The 20,337-nt window shown below is 37.6% G+C and overlaps 1 protein-coding gene across 1 annotated transcript in view; it reads left to right on the top strand.

Moving 5' to 3' along the window:
• Positions 1-20,337, top strand: part of LOC136260568 (USP6 N-terminal-like protein) — a 97,074-nt gene that overhangs the window by 29,866 nt on the left and 46,871 nt on the right. Inside the window, exon 3 of the mRNA XM_066054360.1 lies at positions 12,144-12,229. Within this exon, the coding sequence (XP_065910432.1) occupies positions 12,144-12,229 (86 nt within the window). The remainder of the gene's footprint in view (positions 1-12,143; positions 12,230-20,337) is intronic.

Raw genomic sequence — 20,337 nt, 5'->3', positions numbered from 1 at the left:
GTTCAATGACTCGATTCCAGAATCATGGTTCCACACAGATATGGATATTGATCAGCCTCCAACTGCTGTATCTAGGGAAGACACTACAGATGAGTCTAACGCAACCACCATTCGTGACACATTAGTTAATTACTTTAGCACCTAATCACACATCACAAAATACACTATATAGTTATGCATACATGGAGAATCACACTAATAGAGATACTGATTCTTTACTACACTGTGAAAACAATCATGTATATTTGGTGAATACACTGATCAATGAACATAAAATAAACGAATGTTAACTGTTAAACATTGGATAGTTTTGGTCCCTTCGGTATTCAACACCATCACTATCACTGTTGGCACTGTAGCTACTGTTTGATTGGTAGTAATACTGGTCAGAATACTATTGACCAGTAATACTGGTCAGAATACGTTGGCGTATTGGATTGTGATACATCATACCAAATAATCTTAACTGGAAGTCGCGTTCCTCACGTCTTTGCCTATCAGCCATCTCGTTCTCTTCTCTTTGTCGATCGTTGCACCTTCATCATATTGTATTCGAGTTTCATACGCTTCTCTTCAAGTTCAGCAAATATCCAATCACTTTCAGATTGCTGGCTACTCAACTTCTCGCACATCTTGTGAATGACCTCCATTTTATCCACCTTAACATGCCTTTCCCTCTTTGTGCCAACCTGTGGCTTGATATCCTCATTAGCTGTTTCCTTCACTTCTGATATATCAACTGCTCTAGTTACATTATCTTCATTTACAGCTGACTTTTCTGCTTCATCTACTACATCTGTTTCAGCTACTTTGTCCACAATATCGTCATTCTGCTCCTTGTTCACAGCTTATGTATCAAGTACTAATGGCGGGAATATACTGGGTTTGTCACTCATTTCATTCATCTTCTCATAAAATTTACTCTTCCGCTGTTTATTTCCAGTCTCCTTATTGTCATCTCTCACCTTTCTGTAATCCCCTTTCAGTTTCTTAATTTTATCTCAACATTGCCCCAGCGTTCTTTTATATCCTGCCTTACTCATTTCATCGCTGATCTTGGAATACACCTAGCTATTCTTTTTGCAACCTTCTAATTGATCTAGTATTGTTTCGTCGCCCCACAACTCGATTAGTTTGAACGTTTCTGAGTCTGTCCATGGTGCCGCCATTTTGCAGAAACAACCATTTCCAGTAATCTTTCGTGTTTTCTTGAATCACAGCTAACTGTACCAAGCCACCACGCTTGAAACTGCAGGGCCAAGTGAACCCAGCACGGTACACTTCAGATTGGATCGATGCCAGTTTACTTTGCAAAAAGTAAGCGTGCTGTACCGTACCGTGCCCATTAGCTAGTGTAAACGCACTATAAGTTGCATGTATAACTATACTGAAATATAGTGTAATCAGGGCAATAAAATCCTGCATGTAGGGCAGATACCAGTGCTTGTACAACTAGTGTAAATATAATTTAAAAATTATAACATGGGAATAGAGATCGCTGAAAAAAGTAATTAAACAAGGGTCAAACAAGCCAGCATGTTAAACACAGAGATCTCTATTTGGACTCAATGGATATGGTATAAACTAAGGAAAAAACAGTAATTTCTCCATAAATCAGGGGCAGATAAGTTCTGAGAATGCTTCTGTATAAATGTGTATTTGAGTCCTAATAGAGACCTCTGTGTGTTTTTAAGTTTCACATGATGGCTTGTTTGACCCTTGTGTCTTTACTTTTCTCTATTCCCATGTTTTAATTATTTTTACACTGGGTAGTACTAAAAGCCGGAATGGAATGGAACAGGGCACGTGACAAGTTAATAAATCGTGTTTGCAGATTGTACGCTCTTCCTTACTATCATATAGTGACTATAGAATTGTGCTAAAGTTTGTTTTCTTCTACTTGAAGGCATGCTATAAATTGCTCGCTCGAAGTTTCTATTTAATGCCCACTGCAAGAATGCATTTTGCAATTACCTACGCTGAAAAGCTATCATTTAATCTGCCAAACTATTATTTTGTAAGCACTGTAAGCATACAATTCACAGCCACTAACATACACTGTGGTTAACTCTTGTAAATTATTGCCAATGCTAGTAGACTTCAGAAAACCATCCTCATTTTGCTGAAGGTTTGGACACAACTATAACATAAAAATACTGCAGTATTTTACCTTTTAGAATGATAAGGAAGTAATTCTACATCAGGATTGAACAGAATTTAATGGATTGTTAAGAACACAACATGCCATGTGGCGGGCATTAAATAGAAACTTTGTGGGCGTGATTTCTAGAATGCATATAAGTAGAAGGAAACGAACTGTAGCACAATTCTAGTCACTGTGTGGCAGTTGGAAACGGTGCAAAATCCGTTTAAAACAATTTTTCTACTTTGCACGCATCCCAATTGGTTCCGTTCTGGCTTTTAGCACTACCCTTTTACACTAGTTTGTTTACTTTTTATAAACCCATTTATGGTTAGCTAACATGATAATTAGAGGTGCTGGTGGTACTTGATATTAGTAAAAATTCCGAGTGTTCAAATTATAGACTAGTATCTTTGACCTGTATTTGTTGAAAAATTTTTGAGCATGTTAACCAAGTTGGAAAAAGATTCTGTATTCTGCATTTTACAAAGTCTTGCAATTATGTGATGTAGAATACTATACAGAGTTGGATCATTACTCTAAAAATGTAACTCATTTTACATATTACTAGTTACTTATATACAATGTAAAGCTTACAGTTATATATTACTCCCAAAAAAAAATAGGAGTGTGTTACTCTGAGGTCTGTAACGTAATATTACATATTACATTTGTTCATTACACTTAGGGCTGTAACTAGTAATACACATTACATTTATTTTTTATAAGCTAAAAATTAAGCCTAACCTTCTAAATGCATACTCCCAGCCTAGCCTAAAAAAATACTTTGTTGTAGTATCTTGGTCTCATTGGCACTCCCCATACAGTACCACTCTGTTGTTCTTGCCTATAATGGCAAGTTGTTTAACTTGAAACTCGTGTATGCAGCATGCACAGTGATGTCACTTTCAAAGTACAGTAGCGGACAAAAAAAAAGTTCCCGTTCCGTTTGCGTTCTGTTCCGTTTAGCGTTTAAATGCTACCTAACCGTTTTCGTTTTGTAAGCGTTTTGCTACCAAGTAAATCGTTTCGCTACCAGGTAAGCAGTAATGTCTGACTATTTCATGTACCTTCACATACATTCTTAATAATAGACTCTTTGAGACTAGTTCATTTCAGTGTGGACTGCCCTCGGGACTGCCGCTGAAGACCGGACATGCAGGGAAGAGCAGCTCTACAGAAGCTAAGGCCATTGATGATGCTAGAAATCCAACACGCACACAGTGTACAAGCATATAACGAAATATATTATGCTGTATTCCATGTTTTATTAGCAAGCTATTTCTTCGCACTTCTATCGTGCCAAACAAATTTTGTCGCCATATAGTTACTGCTCAGTCTAGGCCATCTAAACACTTCGCAGCTTCTGTATACTTAGTATAAAACTAACCTGGACTGTCGAAGGAAAGTACATGCATTCTAACCACGAAGTTACAACAGGGTACGTTAAATGGAATAGCAACTGGGTGGGGGTTTACACAGTATTGCAGCTGAGTAACGAAGCGTTTATGATATCAAGCTGAGCTACGCAAGAGGAACTATATACTAATAACAAGTATTTATACATAAAATGTAAAGACTTTATAATATCTGCTTTTATCGTATTTGTCGATGTCAGTAGCTAGCCATGGCCTCAGCCAGTCAGCTGTGGTGGTGCCTTGATGGTGACCAAGTAAGAAGTAGTTATCGAATCTAGCTGGATAAAAAGAAATAGACACACATGGGTAAGCAACAATTGTACTGTGTTTGTGTGCAAGTCTCACCATGCGTTTGCAATGGAGTTTAGGCTAGCTGATTAATAACAATAATCATAAAAATACTTGCCACTTACTGCTTTTTGTACCTTTGTCTTGGTGTAGATAAACCGCCTTTTTTGTGGTACTTCATTCTAACTCTTACAACGGATGTCTTTAAAATCCCTGCGTGGCGTAATGTATGCCAAAACCCAGCAAAGACGGTAGTATCGGTGGCCTTCGAGATTCTCTTGACGGAAAATTTACAATTCTTCGCTTCTTGCTTAAAGTTCTCTCATAGTTTCATGAATAGATACTTCGTTTGGCTGTTTAACCTCTTTCCAAGAGGGTTTCAGTCCGCACTCGCTGACGCTGCATTGGATGCCATATTCTCAACAATTAAGTGCATGTCTGATTGCCCTACAAGATGGGATCAATGGGTAAAATGGTAAGCCAAATTCTTCAGCAAAAGGAAACCATTAGGCTAGCTCTCGCTGCCTATAGGTCAACTTCACATTTAATCCCAACCTGGCAAGACGTATATGTCTTGGAGTCCATTGACAAAGCTCTGTCTCCACTTCATGAGTTGACCAGCGCATTGTGTGGTGAAAAGTACGTCACTGTTTCAGCTGTGATTCCAATGATCGAGCTTTTAAAGTCGAAAACTTTAAAGGTGGATCCTGCTGACTCTCAATTAACTCGGTCCTTAAAGAATCTCATCGAAGATGATCTCAGTCAACGTTACATGGATGATGAAGTGACGAGCCTTATAGATATCACATCAGTACTTGATCCGAGGTTTAAGTATGTGAGAAAAATAGATGATGCTTTAGCTAGAGTAAAAGAGGAAGGTGCCATTATAGTGCGCCATTGTCAAGAGCAGCAGCATCAGTCTACTCAGCCATCATCTCCTGCTGTCAGTGTTACTGAGCAGTCAGAGCCTCCACGAAAGAAGAAAAGTTTAGGAACTTTGTTCAAGATTTATGAAGATGAAGAGGAGGGATCTCGTTTTATCTCACCAGAACAGATCTTTGACACTGAACTTGAAAGGTACTTGTCACTACCTAAGTTGGACTCAGAAGAGGAGATTCTACCCTGGTGGAAAACATATAACAGCCAATACCCACATATTTTTGCAAACTAGCACAATAATACTTGTGTGTGTGTGCTACGAGTTCTGCATCTGGGCGATTATTCAGCACTTCAGGAAATATAGTCACTCCCAGCAGGTCTTCCCTAAAACCAGACAAGGTAAACATGTTAACTTTTTTAGCTAAAAATTTGTAACATTTAATTAGTACAACTGGACTTACACTTTATAGCTATGTTGTTATATTAACCTGTCAAAATATTCAATAACTAGTTATATCTAAATATTTTAATAATAAATACCGAAGTATTGTAAAAGTCAATACCGCCCAGGCCTACATTGACCAAGTTTAAAAAAGAAAAAAATGGTACTAGATGTATCATGAACTTAACTTCGCATACGAGCGTGTGTCCCAATTGTCAAATGAAGTGGCCATTGCATTTTGTTGACTTAGTATCAAACAGTATAATAGCACTGTTTAAGCAGGGATCCCCCCAAGAAATGCACACTGATGAACCGATTTTAATAATTCAACTTTCATAGTGTTCCTTAATTAGAGCTGAATATTTTAGTATACAAGATCATGTGATGGAGTGCTTTATATAGAGATGGACAAGCGATTTTAAACAACTGTGTTGCGAAGAAGAAAGATCGTCACCATTCATGAAAGATCACCCTTTTATTCGAAGATGGTACGTTCTACACTTAAATTAGATAGTGCTATTTGTTATTGTTAGGAGATTTTGCCACTATAATTTAAAATATTTTTTACTATTTCCAGTTTTGCTAACACTACAAACTTGTCAAATTTTAGAATGGATAATTTTCATAAAACTTGCAGGTTTTCAGGGTAGGCACTGTATAAATTTCTGTGGTCCTTAACGGGTTAATTAACGGATTAATAAGAATTGAGTGTGGAGACCACTCCTCTTAGTAATTTATTTTTGTGATCGTGATATTCACACACCCTTATTATAATTGGCACGTGTATGGCTGTATTGATAATGCTAGCACATTGAAAATATGAAATAGTGACATGCCTCCTAGTCTGTGAAAGGATGACTTGAGATACTCTAATATAGCAGTCACCCTAATAGAACAGTCACATGTCTATAGCTGTGTGCTATAACGAAAAAACCAAATAACCCAGAAATCATTAATTTTAAAATGAAGTAGGGATATCCAGGTGATAAAATGTAGTGTAGAATGATGACATAACTCAGTGGGGAAAATCCCTACTTTGGCATTCGACAAAATAATTATAACATGCTAATGTAGGGATTTTTTCACAGATAATTATCATGTAATACCATTATTTATCTTTTGTTTCACTTTTATTGCTTGGATCCCTACTTCAATTTTTAATTAATAATTTTTAAATATGATATATGTGAATAAGTACTTGGAATTTTAAGTTGGATTGGGGATCATAGAAATGAAAAGTGAGGTTGCCTACACCTGCAGAAGTGGACATTTAATACCTTAAGCTTCAACTGATCATGAAGTACTGTAGGTTCATGAAGTGATCACTAAGTGACTGATCATAATCATGTCCACTAGTATATCTGCAGGTGTAGTGGCCTCCCTTGAGGCTGAAGTAGGGATTAAATGTCCACTAATGTATCTGTAATTGTAGATGACCTCCTTTTCCCCTTGTACCTTCTTGTTTACTGTTTTGTAACATAATTATTACTGGTGTACTGCATCAAAAAGAAAAAAAAAATGGCACCAGACATATCATGAAGTTAACTTTGCATTCAAGTGTGTGCCCCAACTGTCAAATGAAGTGGCCATAGCATTTTGTTATCAGCTTATGTTCAGTCATTACACAGACTAACAGTGTTACAAATGAAGAACAATAGACTATATGGAAACTGTACAATTCCCTTTATAAAAGTGATAATCAGGCTAAGTCATCGCAGGGAATGCAATTGTGTGTCCAACACTTTGTGTTGTCAGTGAAACAAAGCTACATGTATGATGTGTACATTATACCTACTACTAGTCCAGTCATTTTATGGTTTGACCTTAAACTAATTGTAACACAAATGGTTTCAACAGTTTCTAGCACAGAAAAATGTGCTCTTTAACATATCAAAAGTCCCGGAAAATTCCAATAGGGGAAAGTGACCTTTTGCATGACCTTTTTACCCATTTTTAGCAAAAAAAAAAAAAAAAAAAAAAAAGGATTTGTGCTTCTATTTCAGCTGTACATTATCCAAACTATTTACATTTGGTATTAAATGATTGCTCTCACTATAAGGAACAAGATGATACTTGTTTGGTATCCATACCTTAATTTGTTCTAAAGTTATCATCATTTCACTGGACATTATTTAGTCTCGCCCACGCACTTAATTAAATTTTGGTTTCAGCTATTTATTGCTTCTCTAATGATAGTTTTCCCATGGCAAGGGACATTTTTATAACATTTTTATAACAGAGGGTCATAATAAAGACTAGAAGGTGCATGTGTTACCATGGAAACCAAGAAATAACATAGCTTTATATACAATTTGGTTGTTTTCATTCTCTATTGTCAAAGATGGATACAAATTAAGATACAATGACATTCATTATAATAAAATTGTACCTTAATCAATGCCGTGGTAGTGGAAATTTATTCTCTTGTGTATATATATATATAATAAGTTTTGCTTTCATTCAGTGTTGGTATCTGTATCGTCTTCTTCATGGATTGAGAATCTAAGTTGGTGCAGCCTGTTCCCTTGCAGTTGCCACAAACAGAAGAGCATTTCACATTGTATTTCTTGCAAGTGTATCTCATGCTGCTGCAGTCAGTGTGGCAGTTACATCTAATCCTTTTCAACAGCTCATCTGGAGCAGGTGATAAATCAGTTAGCACATGCGCAGGTTATCAGCTTTCCATCATAGTCTTTCCACCCTCATGCAGTTGGCTGCATTTCACTGGCATCACCTTTCCACTCTTGTATTTGGACATATACACAGAAGCTGTGATATTTAGCAGCAGCTGAAGTAGGTGGCAAAGTTTGTGGAAGAACAAATGTAGTTCTTTTACTTCCTTTTCACAAAAACGCTTTTAGCGGAGAGAGTTTAATCCTTCCTTTGGATTTCCACTGTATAAATCCACTAGTGCTTACTCTCCTGCAGCCATGATGTCGTAATTTTGGTGTAGATGTTGCTGCACTGAACACTTTGGCCTACATTTGAAAGTGTTTACTGGACTTGAACTTCTTAAGGGAAGTACCTTTCCCAATGTCCAAGTATTGCATGCAGGAAGAGAATGTTGTTGCATATTTCAAAGCCAAGTTTCTCTTTGACAGCAGTTATGTTCCACACCCTGGGTTTCATAGTAGCTTTCTTTGGCTCTGGTTTGAAAAATATGTTGTGTGATTCCAAGCAGGCATGATAGTGCAACAATACAAGAAGATCGGTGTCATCACTAACTAGCACAGTGTATGCTACTCTGGCTAACTCTACTGCTTGTTGTACAATCATCACATCAGCATCTCCTGAAGCATGGTATACTTTACGATTTCTTTCCAAGAAGCAGCTAAGCACATTAATGAACTGCTGCTTGTTGATGCTGTTCGATAAAAAAGTTTCCTTCTTCATGTTCAGCTTTGTATCTTTGGTGAATGACACAGCCATTCCAGAACATCGTTTGGCCCTCCTCAGATGTACCATATCTTTTGTTGATGACTTTTCACGTGTCTTTCACCAAAAATATGAAGCTGAACATGAAAAAGGAAACTTTTTTATCGAACAGCACCAACAAGCAGCAGTTCATTAATGTGCTTAGCTGCTTCTTGGAAGGAAATCGTAAAGTATACCATACTTCAAGAGATGCAGCAGCTTCTGTGTATATGTCCAAATACAAGAGTGGAAAGGTGATGCCAGTGAAATGCAGCCAACTGCATGAGGGTGGAAAGACTATGATGGAAAGCTGATGCCTGTGCATGTGCTAACTGATTTATCACCTGCTCCAGATGAGCTGTTGAAAATGATTAGATGTAACTGCCACACTGACTGCAGCAGCATGAGATACACTTGCAAGAAATACAATGTGAAATGCTCTTCTGTTTGTGGCAACTGCAAGGGAACAGGCTGCACCAACTCAGATTCTCATTCCATGAAGAAGATGATACAGATACCAACACTGAATGAAAGCAAAACTTACCATATATATACACAAGAGAATAAATTTTCCACTACCATGGCCATGGTTAAAGTACAATTTTATTATAATGAATGTCATTATGTGTGTACCTAACTTAATTTGTACAATGTCAGGCTAAGAATTTTATAAAGAATTAAATCCATCTTCATGACAATAGAGAATGAAAACAACCGAATTGTATATAAAGTTATTTTATTTCTTGGTTTCCATGGTAACACATGCACCTTCTAGTCTTCATTATGACCCTCTGATATAAAAATGTCCCTTGCCATGAGAAAACTATCATTAGACAAGCAATAAATAGCTGAAACAAAAATTTAATTAAGTGCGTGTGTGGGACTAAATAATGTCAGTTTTGTCCGGTAAAATGATGATAACTTTAAAACCAAACAAGTATCATCTTGTTCCTTATAGTGAGAGCAATCATTTAATACCAAATGTAAACAGTTTGGATAATGTACAGCTGAAAGATAATCACAAATCCTATTTTTTTGCTAACAATGGGTAAAAAGGTCATGCAAAAGGTCACTTTCCCCTATTGGGATTTTCCGGGACTTTTGATATGTTGTAGAGCACATTTATCTGTGCTAGAAACTGTTGAAACCATTTGTGTTGCAATTAGTTTAAGGTTGACCCCTTTTTTTCATAAAATGACTGGACTATACCTTATGGCAAAAAGCACCTGTTTGGCTGAAGTAGCATCTAGAAGTAAGAATATTGAGGCCATGGCCTTACATGCTAAAAATATTTCTTAGACCTTTTACATTCAAAATATTTTCTTTCAAAATTTATTGTACCAAGTGTTGTTTGAAAATGTTGCCTTCGAAATTGACTTGTTATGCGATACTCTGAGATATTGGCATATTCAGAAAAGTAACCAGAACACTACTACACTTCCAAAAAAATTCTAATTGCACCTGTAATATTATGCTGGTACTGCATATTAGGGACCATGGAGGTTTGCACACTATCACAAAAAAAGAAAATTGACCAGAAACTAGCCTCACAAATACATTCACAGCGTCATTACTGTTGTTGACATATAACCAAACCCAAAAGTTACTTTAGTGTGACCTAAAATGGTGCCATAAGCTTGCTACAAAAAAAAAGAGAAAAGATTTCTATACATTTGGGACCAAGTCTGGGAAAATCGGTCTTATCACCCATCTGAAAGTATCGAGAAATGCCGGTTTTAAATATTCAGAGTGTTATAGCTTGCCAATGGTGGTAGCTACGCATACCAAATTTTCACACGTTTTACAACAATTTATTGCCTTCCAGATCATCCAAATGATCTGAAGAAGTAGTCAACAGCTAAGTTTCCCGCCATTTTAGATAGTTTTTAAACCGACGTTGGCTTTAGCAGGCGAGCTCCAAAAGGGGTGGGAGGTGGGGGAGGGTGTCCTGGAAGGTGGGAAAGATGCTATTTAAAAATTGAAGAGGAATGTTTTGGGATGAATTAGGCCTAATTATGTGTCATTCAGGTCTTAACACTGGCTAAAATAAAAGGAAATTCACAGCAGATGTATTTATTCAACACCATGGAGCTGTACAGCCACATACAGCCATTCCCAGGCTGACCAGAGCCCCATTAAGGCTCCACACTGCATGTACAGATCGCCACTGGGCTTTGGAAAAGCAGCCAGCAAAGCCAGACCACTGAAGTCTAGCTGATTTTGATTGTGTAATTAGATAGGTGATAAGACCGGTTTTCCCAGACTGGGTCACATTTGGTGTGTTTTATTTTTGACCAACTGACTAACTAGAGTAACTGATGCCTTCAGACAAACGTATCTCGATAACGGCTCAGCGAAACAACTAGAAGACCTTGTGTTAGGAATGGCAATCATGTGAACTAGTTCAGTGGAAACGTAGACGGTGATAAAAGTATCATTTCTACAAAAAAAATTGTATCACAATGCTAAGGGAAATATTGTTTTGGAGATGAGAACTGGAAAATCTTCACAATCAATTTGCTGGGGCAGTTATGAAAGGCAGTGAAATTGTTAGCCGTTTGTAGAGGGAGATCTTATCTCAATTAAGCATACCTGAACACTTTATTGTGGTGTATAATAGAGGACTTGCAGCATCACGTAAATCATTGTAATTGCTAAGCACCCGTAGCTATTGCCATGTTTCAGGACAATGTTGTGGCTAAAAAGCACTTTCTTAGGATTCGTTACAGACTGTAATGAAGCGAATCAGTGTTGAGTTGTGTTATAAATACCACCCAACTTGTTAAAGCAGCAAAGAAGTTAGAATTGGTGAGTACTGTATCGAAATTTAATTAGCCACCTATTTCACATAGCCATTGATAAGAAATTCTATTTTGAAACCAGCCCCGCTTCCCAGTGCCACTACACCCAGCGCTTAGTGAATAAATCTCGTTACCTTTGTTCTAACCCAATATACGCCATAGAAAGTAATCCCAAAACATTTCCGCCTAGAAACCGTTGCTTCACGCAAACATGTCCGCCTATCAATCATTGCTTCACACGTGCAAGTCTTCTATTGTGGTGTTTTATGATTGTATGATTGTTGATTATGGTATATACTGTATGTTGTGTACTAGCTTTATATATGAAGAATTTAATTTTCATGGAAGCTGTTTGCACTTCAATTCCTTTGAAAATAACTTGCCATACAATAGAAGTACAGGCTTTACACAATGTGTTGAATGTTATGACCTGCTGATCTGGACAGTTGATCATCTTCTGAATTTGATCATCCTTTGTTTGTGAATAAGATGCAAAGAATTAACGCACACATACACACACACACGCACACACAATTGAACACTTTTAAGGCTTCACCATATATTTTCTATTCCCTATTTGCTAGATATTCTTTCACGTTTGATAATTTTAATAGCACCCATTCTGATATGAAATGATGTGGATTTGTGCTTTTATCCAAAAGTGAATAGCTTTTTGCTTAGCTGCTTGATTACTACATAATAATATATGTTACTTAAATTAGGTAGCTGTTCTTATGATAATATTTGTAACAATATAGGGCCGAGCAGATGATGCAGTAATTGAAGATTGGGAAGATCCAGATTTTTCTGTATACAAATCTACTGATAGATATGGTTTTATGCAGTGAGTGGTTTAAACGTGCTACCTATTTTATGTATTGCTGTTGTAAATGCATGTATACTGTGTTGTCTGCCTCAATTTATAGCCTAGAGAACAGTATTAAATACTAAATTTTAATACAGCCACGTTTCTATACATGATATTAAAAGCACAATGAAGTGACAAGTGTCCTATGGCTTTACTTTTAAACTTGAATCTGTAAAATATATGCTGAATACCAAGAAGAGTACATATGAAGGTGATTCCTAATGCATAGTTAGTGAATGAGGTGAAAAGTTGCTTGGAATAAATACCCAAACTAGATGTAATACAGTTTAATTGTTGGCATATGGAAAAATGTGGATTACTAAACAATTGCAAATCAAGTAGGTATTATTAGAGCAAGTTGAGGCTGCATTGAGTATAGTTATTCTTACAGCAAATCATAGATAATGTATGTTATATGGATTGGAAACGACTGTATTATTTACATAGTGACATCATGGGCCATCCTCGTTTCGTTGCGTGTAAACTTTATGGCCTCGACAGGTGGAAGATTTCGTTGTTCTTGTAACCAGCAGATTAGTGTTTGTTGTGTACAGCTGGGTTAGTTACCACCTACACTAATTGGAGGCTAGGGATGCTGGAGAGTAGTAAACAACAGCATAAGAAAATTCAGGTTCAAAGGTGAAATATGGTGTTTTGAAATGGTTGTGCAAATTTCCTGAAAAACAGAAAGTGCAGCGTTGTTTCTTTTCTGCTGTTTATACCACTTGTAGCAGGTAGAGTGTAGTAGGCTAGATATTCACTGCTTCGCTGCATATTTTCACTGTTTCGACAAAGCTTCAAAAAACAGTTTAGCTCAAGCTGAGCAGTACTGTAGCATAAAATCTACTTCAATGTGTCGCACATTTCTTTGGTTGTGTAAATATGGTGACGACAAAGTTGGCTAATAGTACTGGTGCTGAAATATTAGCTGGTGGATACCTGCCATAGTCACCTGTCGCAAACAATATTTCCCCCAATGTCCACAGACACGCCGTGTTCTTGTTTAGTACACAACGCAAATAAATATTCTTAGTGTCATAGCCACATAGTCTCACGGCGCCCACATACTCAATATCAAATCACTATGTTTATACTAATCTGCAGTTGTGCATTCACTGTAATTAAAGTATGGCTAATCTGTGTAGGAATAACTATACCATCCTACAAAGCTATGGTTTGACAACTGTCATGCTTTTTTGTAAATATTCTAACAATTTAGGGCATGCGCAACCTTAAGAGAAAGAGTAGCACCAACAATTGTAAGTTGATATGGTGTGTCCAGCATTACAAGAGATAAATAATGCTTAGATTATTGTTAAGAAGCTGTTTCCAGCTCAGTCCGTGAGTCCAGTCTGCAAAATACATTAGGCTGATCTGATCATAATTCTGATTAAATTCTGATATGTATTCTGCTGTGTATCTGACAACTTGCTGTGTAACTATTGGCTTGATGTATAATAAGGATGTATCTACCAGTTGGTTTATGGTAGGGGTGTACCTACAAGCTTGCTGTATTGTAGGGGTGTACCTACCGGCCTGCTGTATAGTGAGGGTGTAACTGGTAGCTTGCGATATGGTAGGGGTGTACCCACCGGCCTGCTGGGTGTAACTACCAGCTTGCTATATGGTAGGGGTGTACCTACCGGCTTTCTGTATGGTAGGGGTGTACCTACCGGCTTGCCGTATTGCAGGAATGTACCTACTAGCTTGTAGAGGTGTACCTACAGTGTTCCCTGGCAGTTAGGGGCTTGTAGCAAGCTATATCATTCATGAATGGTAAGTTGGCAACAACAAATACTGATGTTCTCTGTCAGCACATACAGGTGGTGCCACCATCCTGCTATTTGGGTTATCAACAATCACAGTTCAACTTCCGCTGCTGCAAGCTTTAATTTTGCACAATAGCAGACTCAACAAATCAGTAGTAGCCATTACAGGAATTCCCGTCTCAGTGGTTGCTACAGTTTGATACTTGGCAAATTGGTGGGTACCTCAGGTCTCAAGGAATTATGCTTCAATTGTATGATTATCCAAGACTAGCTATTAAAAAAATTGAAAATTTCAAAAGGAAGTAGGGTTGATGTACACACTACAAAATGTAAGGAAACAAGTACAAAAATGTTATAGCTGAAATGAGAAATGATCCAGCAGTAAAAACTAAGGAAACAAGATTAGACAACTACTTACTAAAATGAGACACACTTTAATCCCTACTTTTGGCTAATTTTGATTGTCTCATTTCAAGATGCTAGCCAAAAGTAGGCATTAAAGTGTGTCTCATTTTAGCAAGTAATTGTCTAATCTTGTTTCCTTAGTTTTTACTGCTGGATCATTTCTCATTTCAGCTGTAACATTTTTGTACTTGTTTCGTTACTTTTTGTTTCGTTACTTTTTGTAGCGTGTAAATCAATCCCTATTTCCTTTTGAATTTTAATTTTTTTTAAATAGCTAGTTTGTTTACTTTTTTTGTCTAGCTAGCTAGCTATATTATGCTCTTTTTGTTTTCCACATAGTATAAATGTGACCGGATTTGCGAAAAGGGGTCTTCCACACACACATCCAATTTACCAACTTTGACAATTCATAACTTCAATTTGGGAAACGTTATTGCCTTGGAATTTGGTCGGATGGTGAAAATTTCAGGCTTGTATCTTTCTTGAACACAAAGTTATGGTATTCCAAGTTTATAGAATTGGATGTGCGTGGAAGACCCCTTTTTGCAAATCCGGTCACAAATATCACTTGAAGCAGTTATATTTTACCTTCGTATGCAATAAGCCCCTCTAAAATAATTATCGTCTTGTCTTTTAAAGCTATTACAAGAACTGTTTAAGGCTTCAGCTGCATTTCTAATGGCCTAAATGTTGATGATTTTACAGTAAAACATCACTGGAGAGTCCACCATTATAAGAGTGGAACCCTCGCTTTTAGAAGTCTGGATCCCGAAATGGATCCACCCCTCAAAGACATTATTAGCTAGCTACCTCACTAAAAGCTAAACTGGTAATTAAGACTATATAAAACGACTACCCAGCATTAACAAATGCTAGAGACAACTCATTGGGTACTACACCCGTTCACCCTCATCTTACACACACTTCGTTAAAATTACGTGTTTGGTTGTGGCGAGCGCCGCAACTATTAAGCGCTGCAGCTATTAATTATCCTTCAAGAAGAACAAAGAAGCGGATGAATGATGAATGCAAATAGCATGGTGCAGTGGACAGAGTGTAATTGGAATAACAGATTCGTGAATCCGCCGTCATTACCTTGACTGTCTGAAATTTCTGGAGCTGTACACCTAGCGCTACCGGGTTTTACAGCAGGCAGGCTGGCAGACGAAATGTAGGTGAATTTCGAAAATTTTAAAACTCACTGCACATCGAACCATTCAACTTTCCGGTTCGTTTACCCAAGATACAGCATTATTATAACAGTACTATTGCGTTCCAGGTGGTTTTTTCAAGTAAAACTTATTGCAAGGCCGTTTTTTTTTTTAACGTACGAAAATCCACGAAACCATATGATTTCTTACCAACCCCTACTATACAGTACTATCGTACTGTATGATAATGCCATACCCAACTGGTCCTGGCTGTTCGTTCGTTTCAGATACCATTAGCTATGTGGTGTTTATTACTTACCAGACCAGATGAGTGGATCTTCAGGACTAGTGGGGTATGGCATTAGGGAGAGGCCTGGCTTTCCACCTTATGGTGTGTAATTTATCGGATCTCTCCCAGCTTATCTGGAACGTCATATTCTCTCAGAAGGAAGGCCATTAGTGTACATGAATCACCTATGAGTATTGGACAGTGAACAGAGCTGCAGCTGCTGATCCCTCTATCATGGGATGTCTACCCTCACTCTGTTTGGAGCAGTATCTCAGTTGTGTAATAAGGCTCAATAATATTATATCTATGTAACACTGACATATACTAACTCAGGATATTTATAACTGACATGAACTGTAGCCAATCATATCACTTTATTGTACACATGCGTGTATATTCGTTAGTTACCACTTAGACACGAAATAAAGTTGGTTGTGCCGTTATTGCTCTGTTGACAAGTGCCGTTAATAGCAGCCCACGCTGCAACAGTTGCTACTTATATCCCAGACAGTAGTCATAAAGGTTATTTGGATGGACAAGAGTTATCTGTCACAAATATTAACTGCAACATATCAAAGCAAAGTGATTGGCTATCTAGCAAGACAAGTGGCACTATAAAGAAGGTAGAAGTATTTTGTGGGTGCAATGCCAAAGGGTTGTCTCCCTGAGGCTAATACCTAAGCAAAAGTAAACCAGAAAAATGGTAACTGATTGTTAATCTCCTTGTGCTGGAGTATAATAACAGGGCTCCCGATGTATATATATATATATACATCGGGAGCCCTGTTATTATACTCCAGCACTATATATATATATATATATATATATTTTTTTTTTTTGAGTGTACTGTCAAACTGTTAGTACAACATGGATTTGTTCTGGACAAAGCACAAAAAATACTAATGTAATAGTTCTGAGGTTTTTTCAGTACGCAAACCAAAAGTGATGTAACAGTGTCATATCATAATGTACATTCTGTTCGTAATGCAAGCAGGAAATCAGGTGCTTTAAGTTAATCTTCAAGATGTTTAATAGCTGACAAGCACAAGTAGGCTGGCAAAAGTTGGCTTGAAATAAAGCTTGTGGCCACATTAATATTACTGCCTTTGTAAGGCTGTTCTCAGCAATAAAATAACGGAAATTGTCTGATTTGTGGAACGTTATTTCGAGTAGTGAGAATGGTAAAAACATAGCTGTCTTACACACAGTAATAAATGACACGGCTATTCTAGTAGCTCTTGGAGTCTGTTAATCGATCTAAGGTTTGCCTTTGCCCTACCCTTAATATGTCTGGCCTAATGTTCGGATATTAAGCAAAAGAACTGGACACCATTGATGATTTTGTCCTGCAGCTGTTGGCAAGGTACCTGCACGCAACATCAAGGAACTACTGCATATCCACAATCTACAGCCTCCTGATCCTATTAGACCAGTCACAGGTAGGGGTCCACTACTTGCCTGGCATTTCTAGGAATCAAGATAGACATGGAGTGACTACAGCTACACCAGCCACAGAGGATATTGCTTCTCTAACTGTTAACATCTATAGCCCATCCTTCAATTTCAAAAAAAAAGAAGAAATAGAGAGCCTTGCTTCACAAACGTATATAGCCAGGAAGACAATTACTCTATCTTGCATAAGATTGGCACCCATCCTAAACCCCTAAAGAGGCTAAGCATATCAGCAATGGGAGACGTCCTCATGTGGCACTCTGGTGGAAAGGTGAAACAGTACATTTATCTCTGTTGTCACAGTGTTGTGGGATTGGGGATGTTTAAATGTAACCTGCAGATGTGTCAGGCTCATGTACATGCAGCTTTCCCATTGGTTTCAGCTTCACTAGACCTACCACAAAAGTCACCTGTCCATTGCAGTGAATAAGTTTATTTAGTGATTATGGCAGGGTTAAGGTCTGGGAAGGTGACACAAATGGTACATGGTTACAGTAATAAATGTTATCACTATCATTCTGCACTGACTCACAAATGGTGGAACTACTTTTACACAGCAAAATTTGTTTTCATTTGTAGCTGTTCTGGGAAGAGATATGCAATGGCACTGCATGTGTGCGTGCGTGTGTGTGTGTGTGTGTGCGTGTGTAGGCTTAGTGCATGAGAAATGTGAATACATTGCATCCCGTTTACGTTAGTTTTGATATTAGAGCACAGTTGATCGGTGAATTGACTGGGGTCATGGTAAATTTGGTGGCATGTAATTGCTAGTCTTCTGGAAGATTAGCTTGTATGGGTAAGCGGGCATACCACCAAATACACCAACCAGAGCCTTATCATAGATGTTGGGGTACACATTTACCATGACCCAATCTTGGAGGGTCAGGTCTCAAGGCTACAGCGCTCCAGCCCATTCTCCCAATCTCGATGTCTTATTTTATGTGGTCACTGGTATATACACCTGGGAACACGTTGATGAAACAGAAAACCATGGATAAAAGCTCTAAATTGTGTCATTCTTCCACAGTTGCCACCTGCTGGGTTCAAAACATTTCACATCCGTGGCCATATTAGCCACACAAAACAAGTTTGAGTGGGATTACAATGCATCATAACATTCAAAGCACGTGTGGCATAAATCTAGGGGTCCAAGGAAGTTGTAGAAAACCTGTTTGCCTCATCTGAATCTGAGACTATTTCCCAGCACAAGCACACTATTTCTGAAATGTATTTTTCTCTGATTTACAGAGTGGAGACTGCATATATATTGTGTTTGTACCATATTGTGACCACTAATATTGTTAATAGGAGATAATGTAACACCTTCATAATGTACAATTGTATACATAGCGTGAAATGTTAAGCTCTTTGTGAATGAACGCTGAAACAATGTTATAGTTTCAGTTACTATTCTACCAGTTGGTCCTTTTCTTCTAGCAAGTATTCAGCTGTTCAAAGATGAACTGTGTGTATTTTGGTCATCAGAATCACCATCTTCATCAGTATCTAGTTTTGTTTCAGATTTAGTACAATAGCTTTATCTTTTTTTGCTTTTCATATTTTTTTTGACTTTTCTTGTATGGTTTTCTTGTCCATTGATTTAGTCTAATAGTCTGTCACAGTGTCACTTTACCAAAGGTCAATCGCATAGTCTGGATTAAACCTATTCAGCTGAATTCTGTTTGTGTTGAGGAGTAAGAGATCATCTAAGATTAGTTTGATAACAGCAATTTTGTTTTCAACTTTAATAACATTACTGATTGAGAGCACTCTCTCCACTTTTCTATTTGAGGCTGGCAGCAAAAAAAGGAATTTCCATAATGCATTTGTCCAGTCAGATTTGCTGGGGATAATGAAACAATCTTCACCAGACATTGCTATAATCAAGAATGGTTGAACAGAGGCTTGACAGTGACTTGATTTGACTTTTATTAATCAGTGAAAATAAAATCACTGGGGAGAGCAGGAGGTTTAAAAGCCTATAAAAACACCCCCCCAACAGTGCTTAATAAGGGATACCTAACAGCTCCATTACAGTGGTAACTTGCTGGAATGTTGTCAGTAACTCTACTAGCATTTTGACAACTTCCTAATCACAACTTTTTCCATCATCAAATGCCTGCTGATATAGCTGTTTGTTATTCATTGAGTCTGGAAAGTGTTACCCCAGTATGCTTACACTATCTTGAGCAAATACATGTGCTTTGGCAGCTTTAACAATCTTTGTTTCTCATAACTTGTAATACTCCTTTGTTGACCCCTTGAAATGGCTGTCAATTAATTCTCTTGTAATAATTCTCTGTTCTCTTGCTACCGTCAGACCTTTGTTGACTGCCAACTGTAATATGTGAGCTATGCATGGGAAATGGTCGATGTGAAGGTGTTGACAATGTTACTACTGTATCTCCACAAAGCTTATCTGTAATTTTCCTATCTGAAAACATGGATGAGAGTACTTCCTTTTATAAAGCTCACAGTCCTCTTGTGGGACGTAAGTGTTTCATGACACTTGCTCTGCTGGGTAAAATTGTCAGCAATTAAATGAACCATTACAGGCATGTACTATACATATGAGTATGCTGGTGCTGTGATGTCCAGAGATCTGTTATGGTACATGTACTTGCCAACTCCTTCTGTTTTTCAGCTGAATTCTGCTGTAAACCTCAGGTAGAATTTTAGTAGTCATGTGAGTTCGGTGTGTGGCAACTGAAATCCATCCTGTAATAGGGTTGCAAAATACTGGCTCTTCCACTATATGCAATGGCTGCATTGCGTGATATCTAAAATGTGTTGTTGGATGAAGTAGAGAATAGTACCTTGGGCTATTCTGTTAAAAAGAGCTGTTCTTTTGTATGCTGTGTTTGAGTAGTTTTAGGCTCTTCATCTTTTTCATCATCTGCAACTGTGTTTTCTTTAGTCAATTTACTGCTATTAACATAGTCCGTTTTTCCAGTTTTCTCTTGATAATAATTGTATTATGTAATTGTTTGAGATGGCACATTATTTTGGAAGGAGTAG

Source organism: Dysidea avara, chromosome 7, assembly GCF_963678975.1.
Source record: "Dysidea avara chromosome 7, odDysAvar1.4, whole genome shotgun sequence".
Classification (NCBI taxonomy): Eukaryota; Metazoa; Porifera; class Demospongiae; order Dictyoceratida; family Dysideidae; genus Dysidea; species Dysidea avara.
This window is presented reverse-complemented; position numbering and strand designations above follow the sequence as displayed.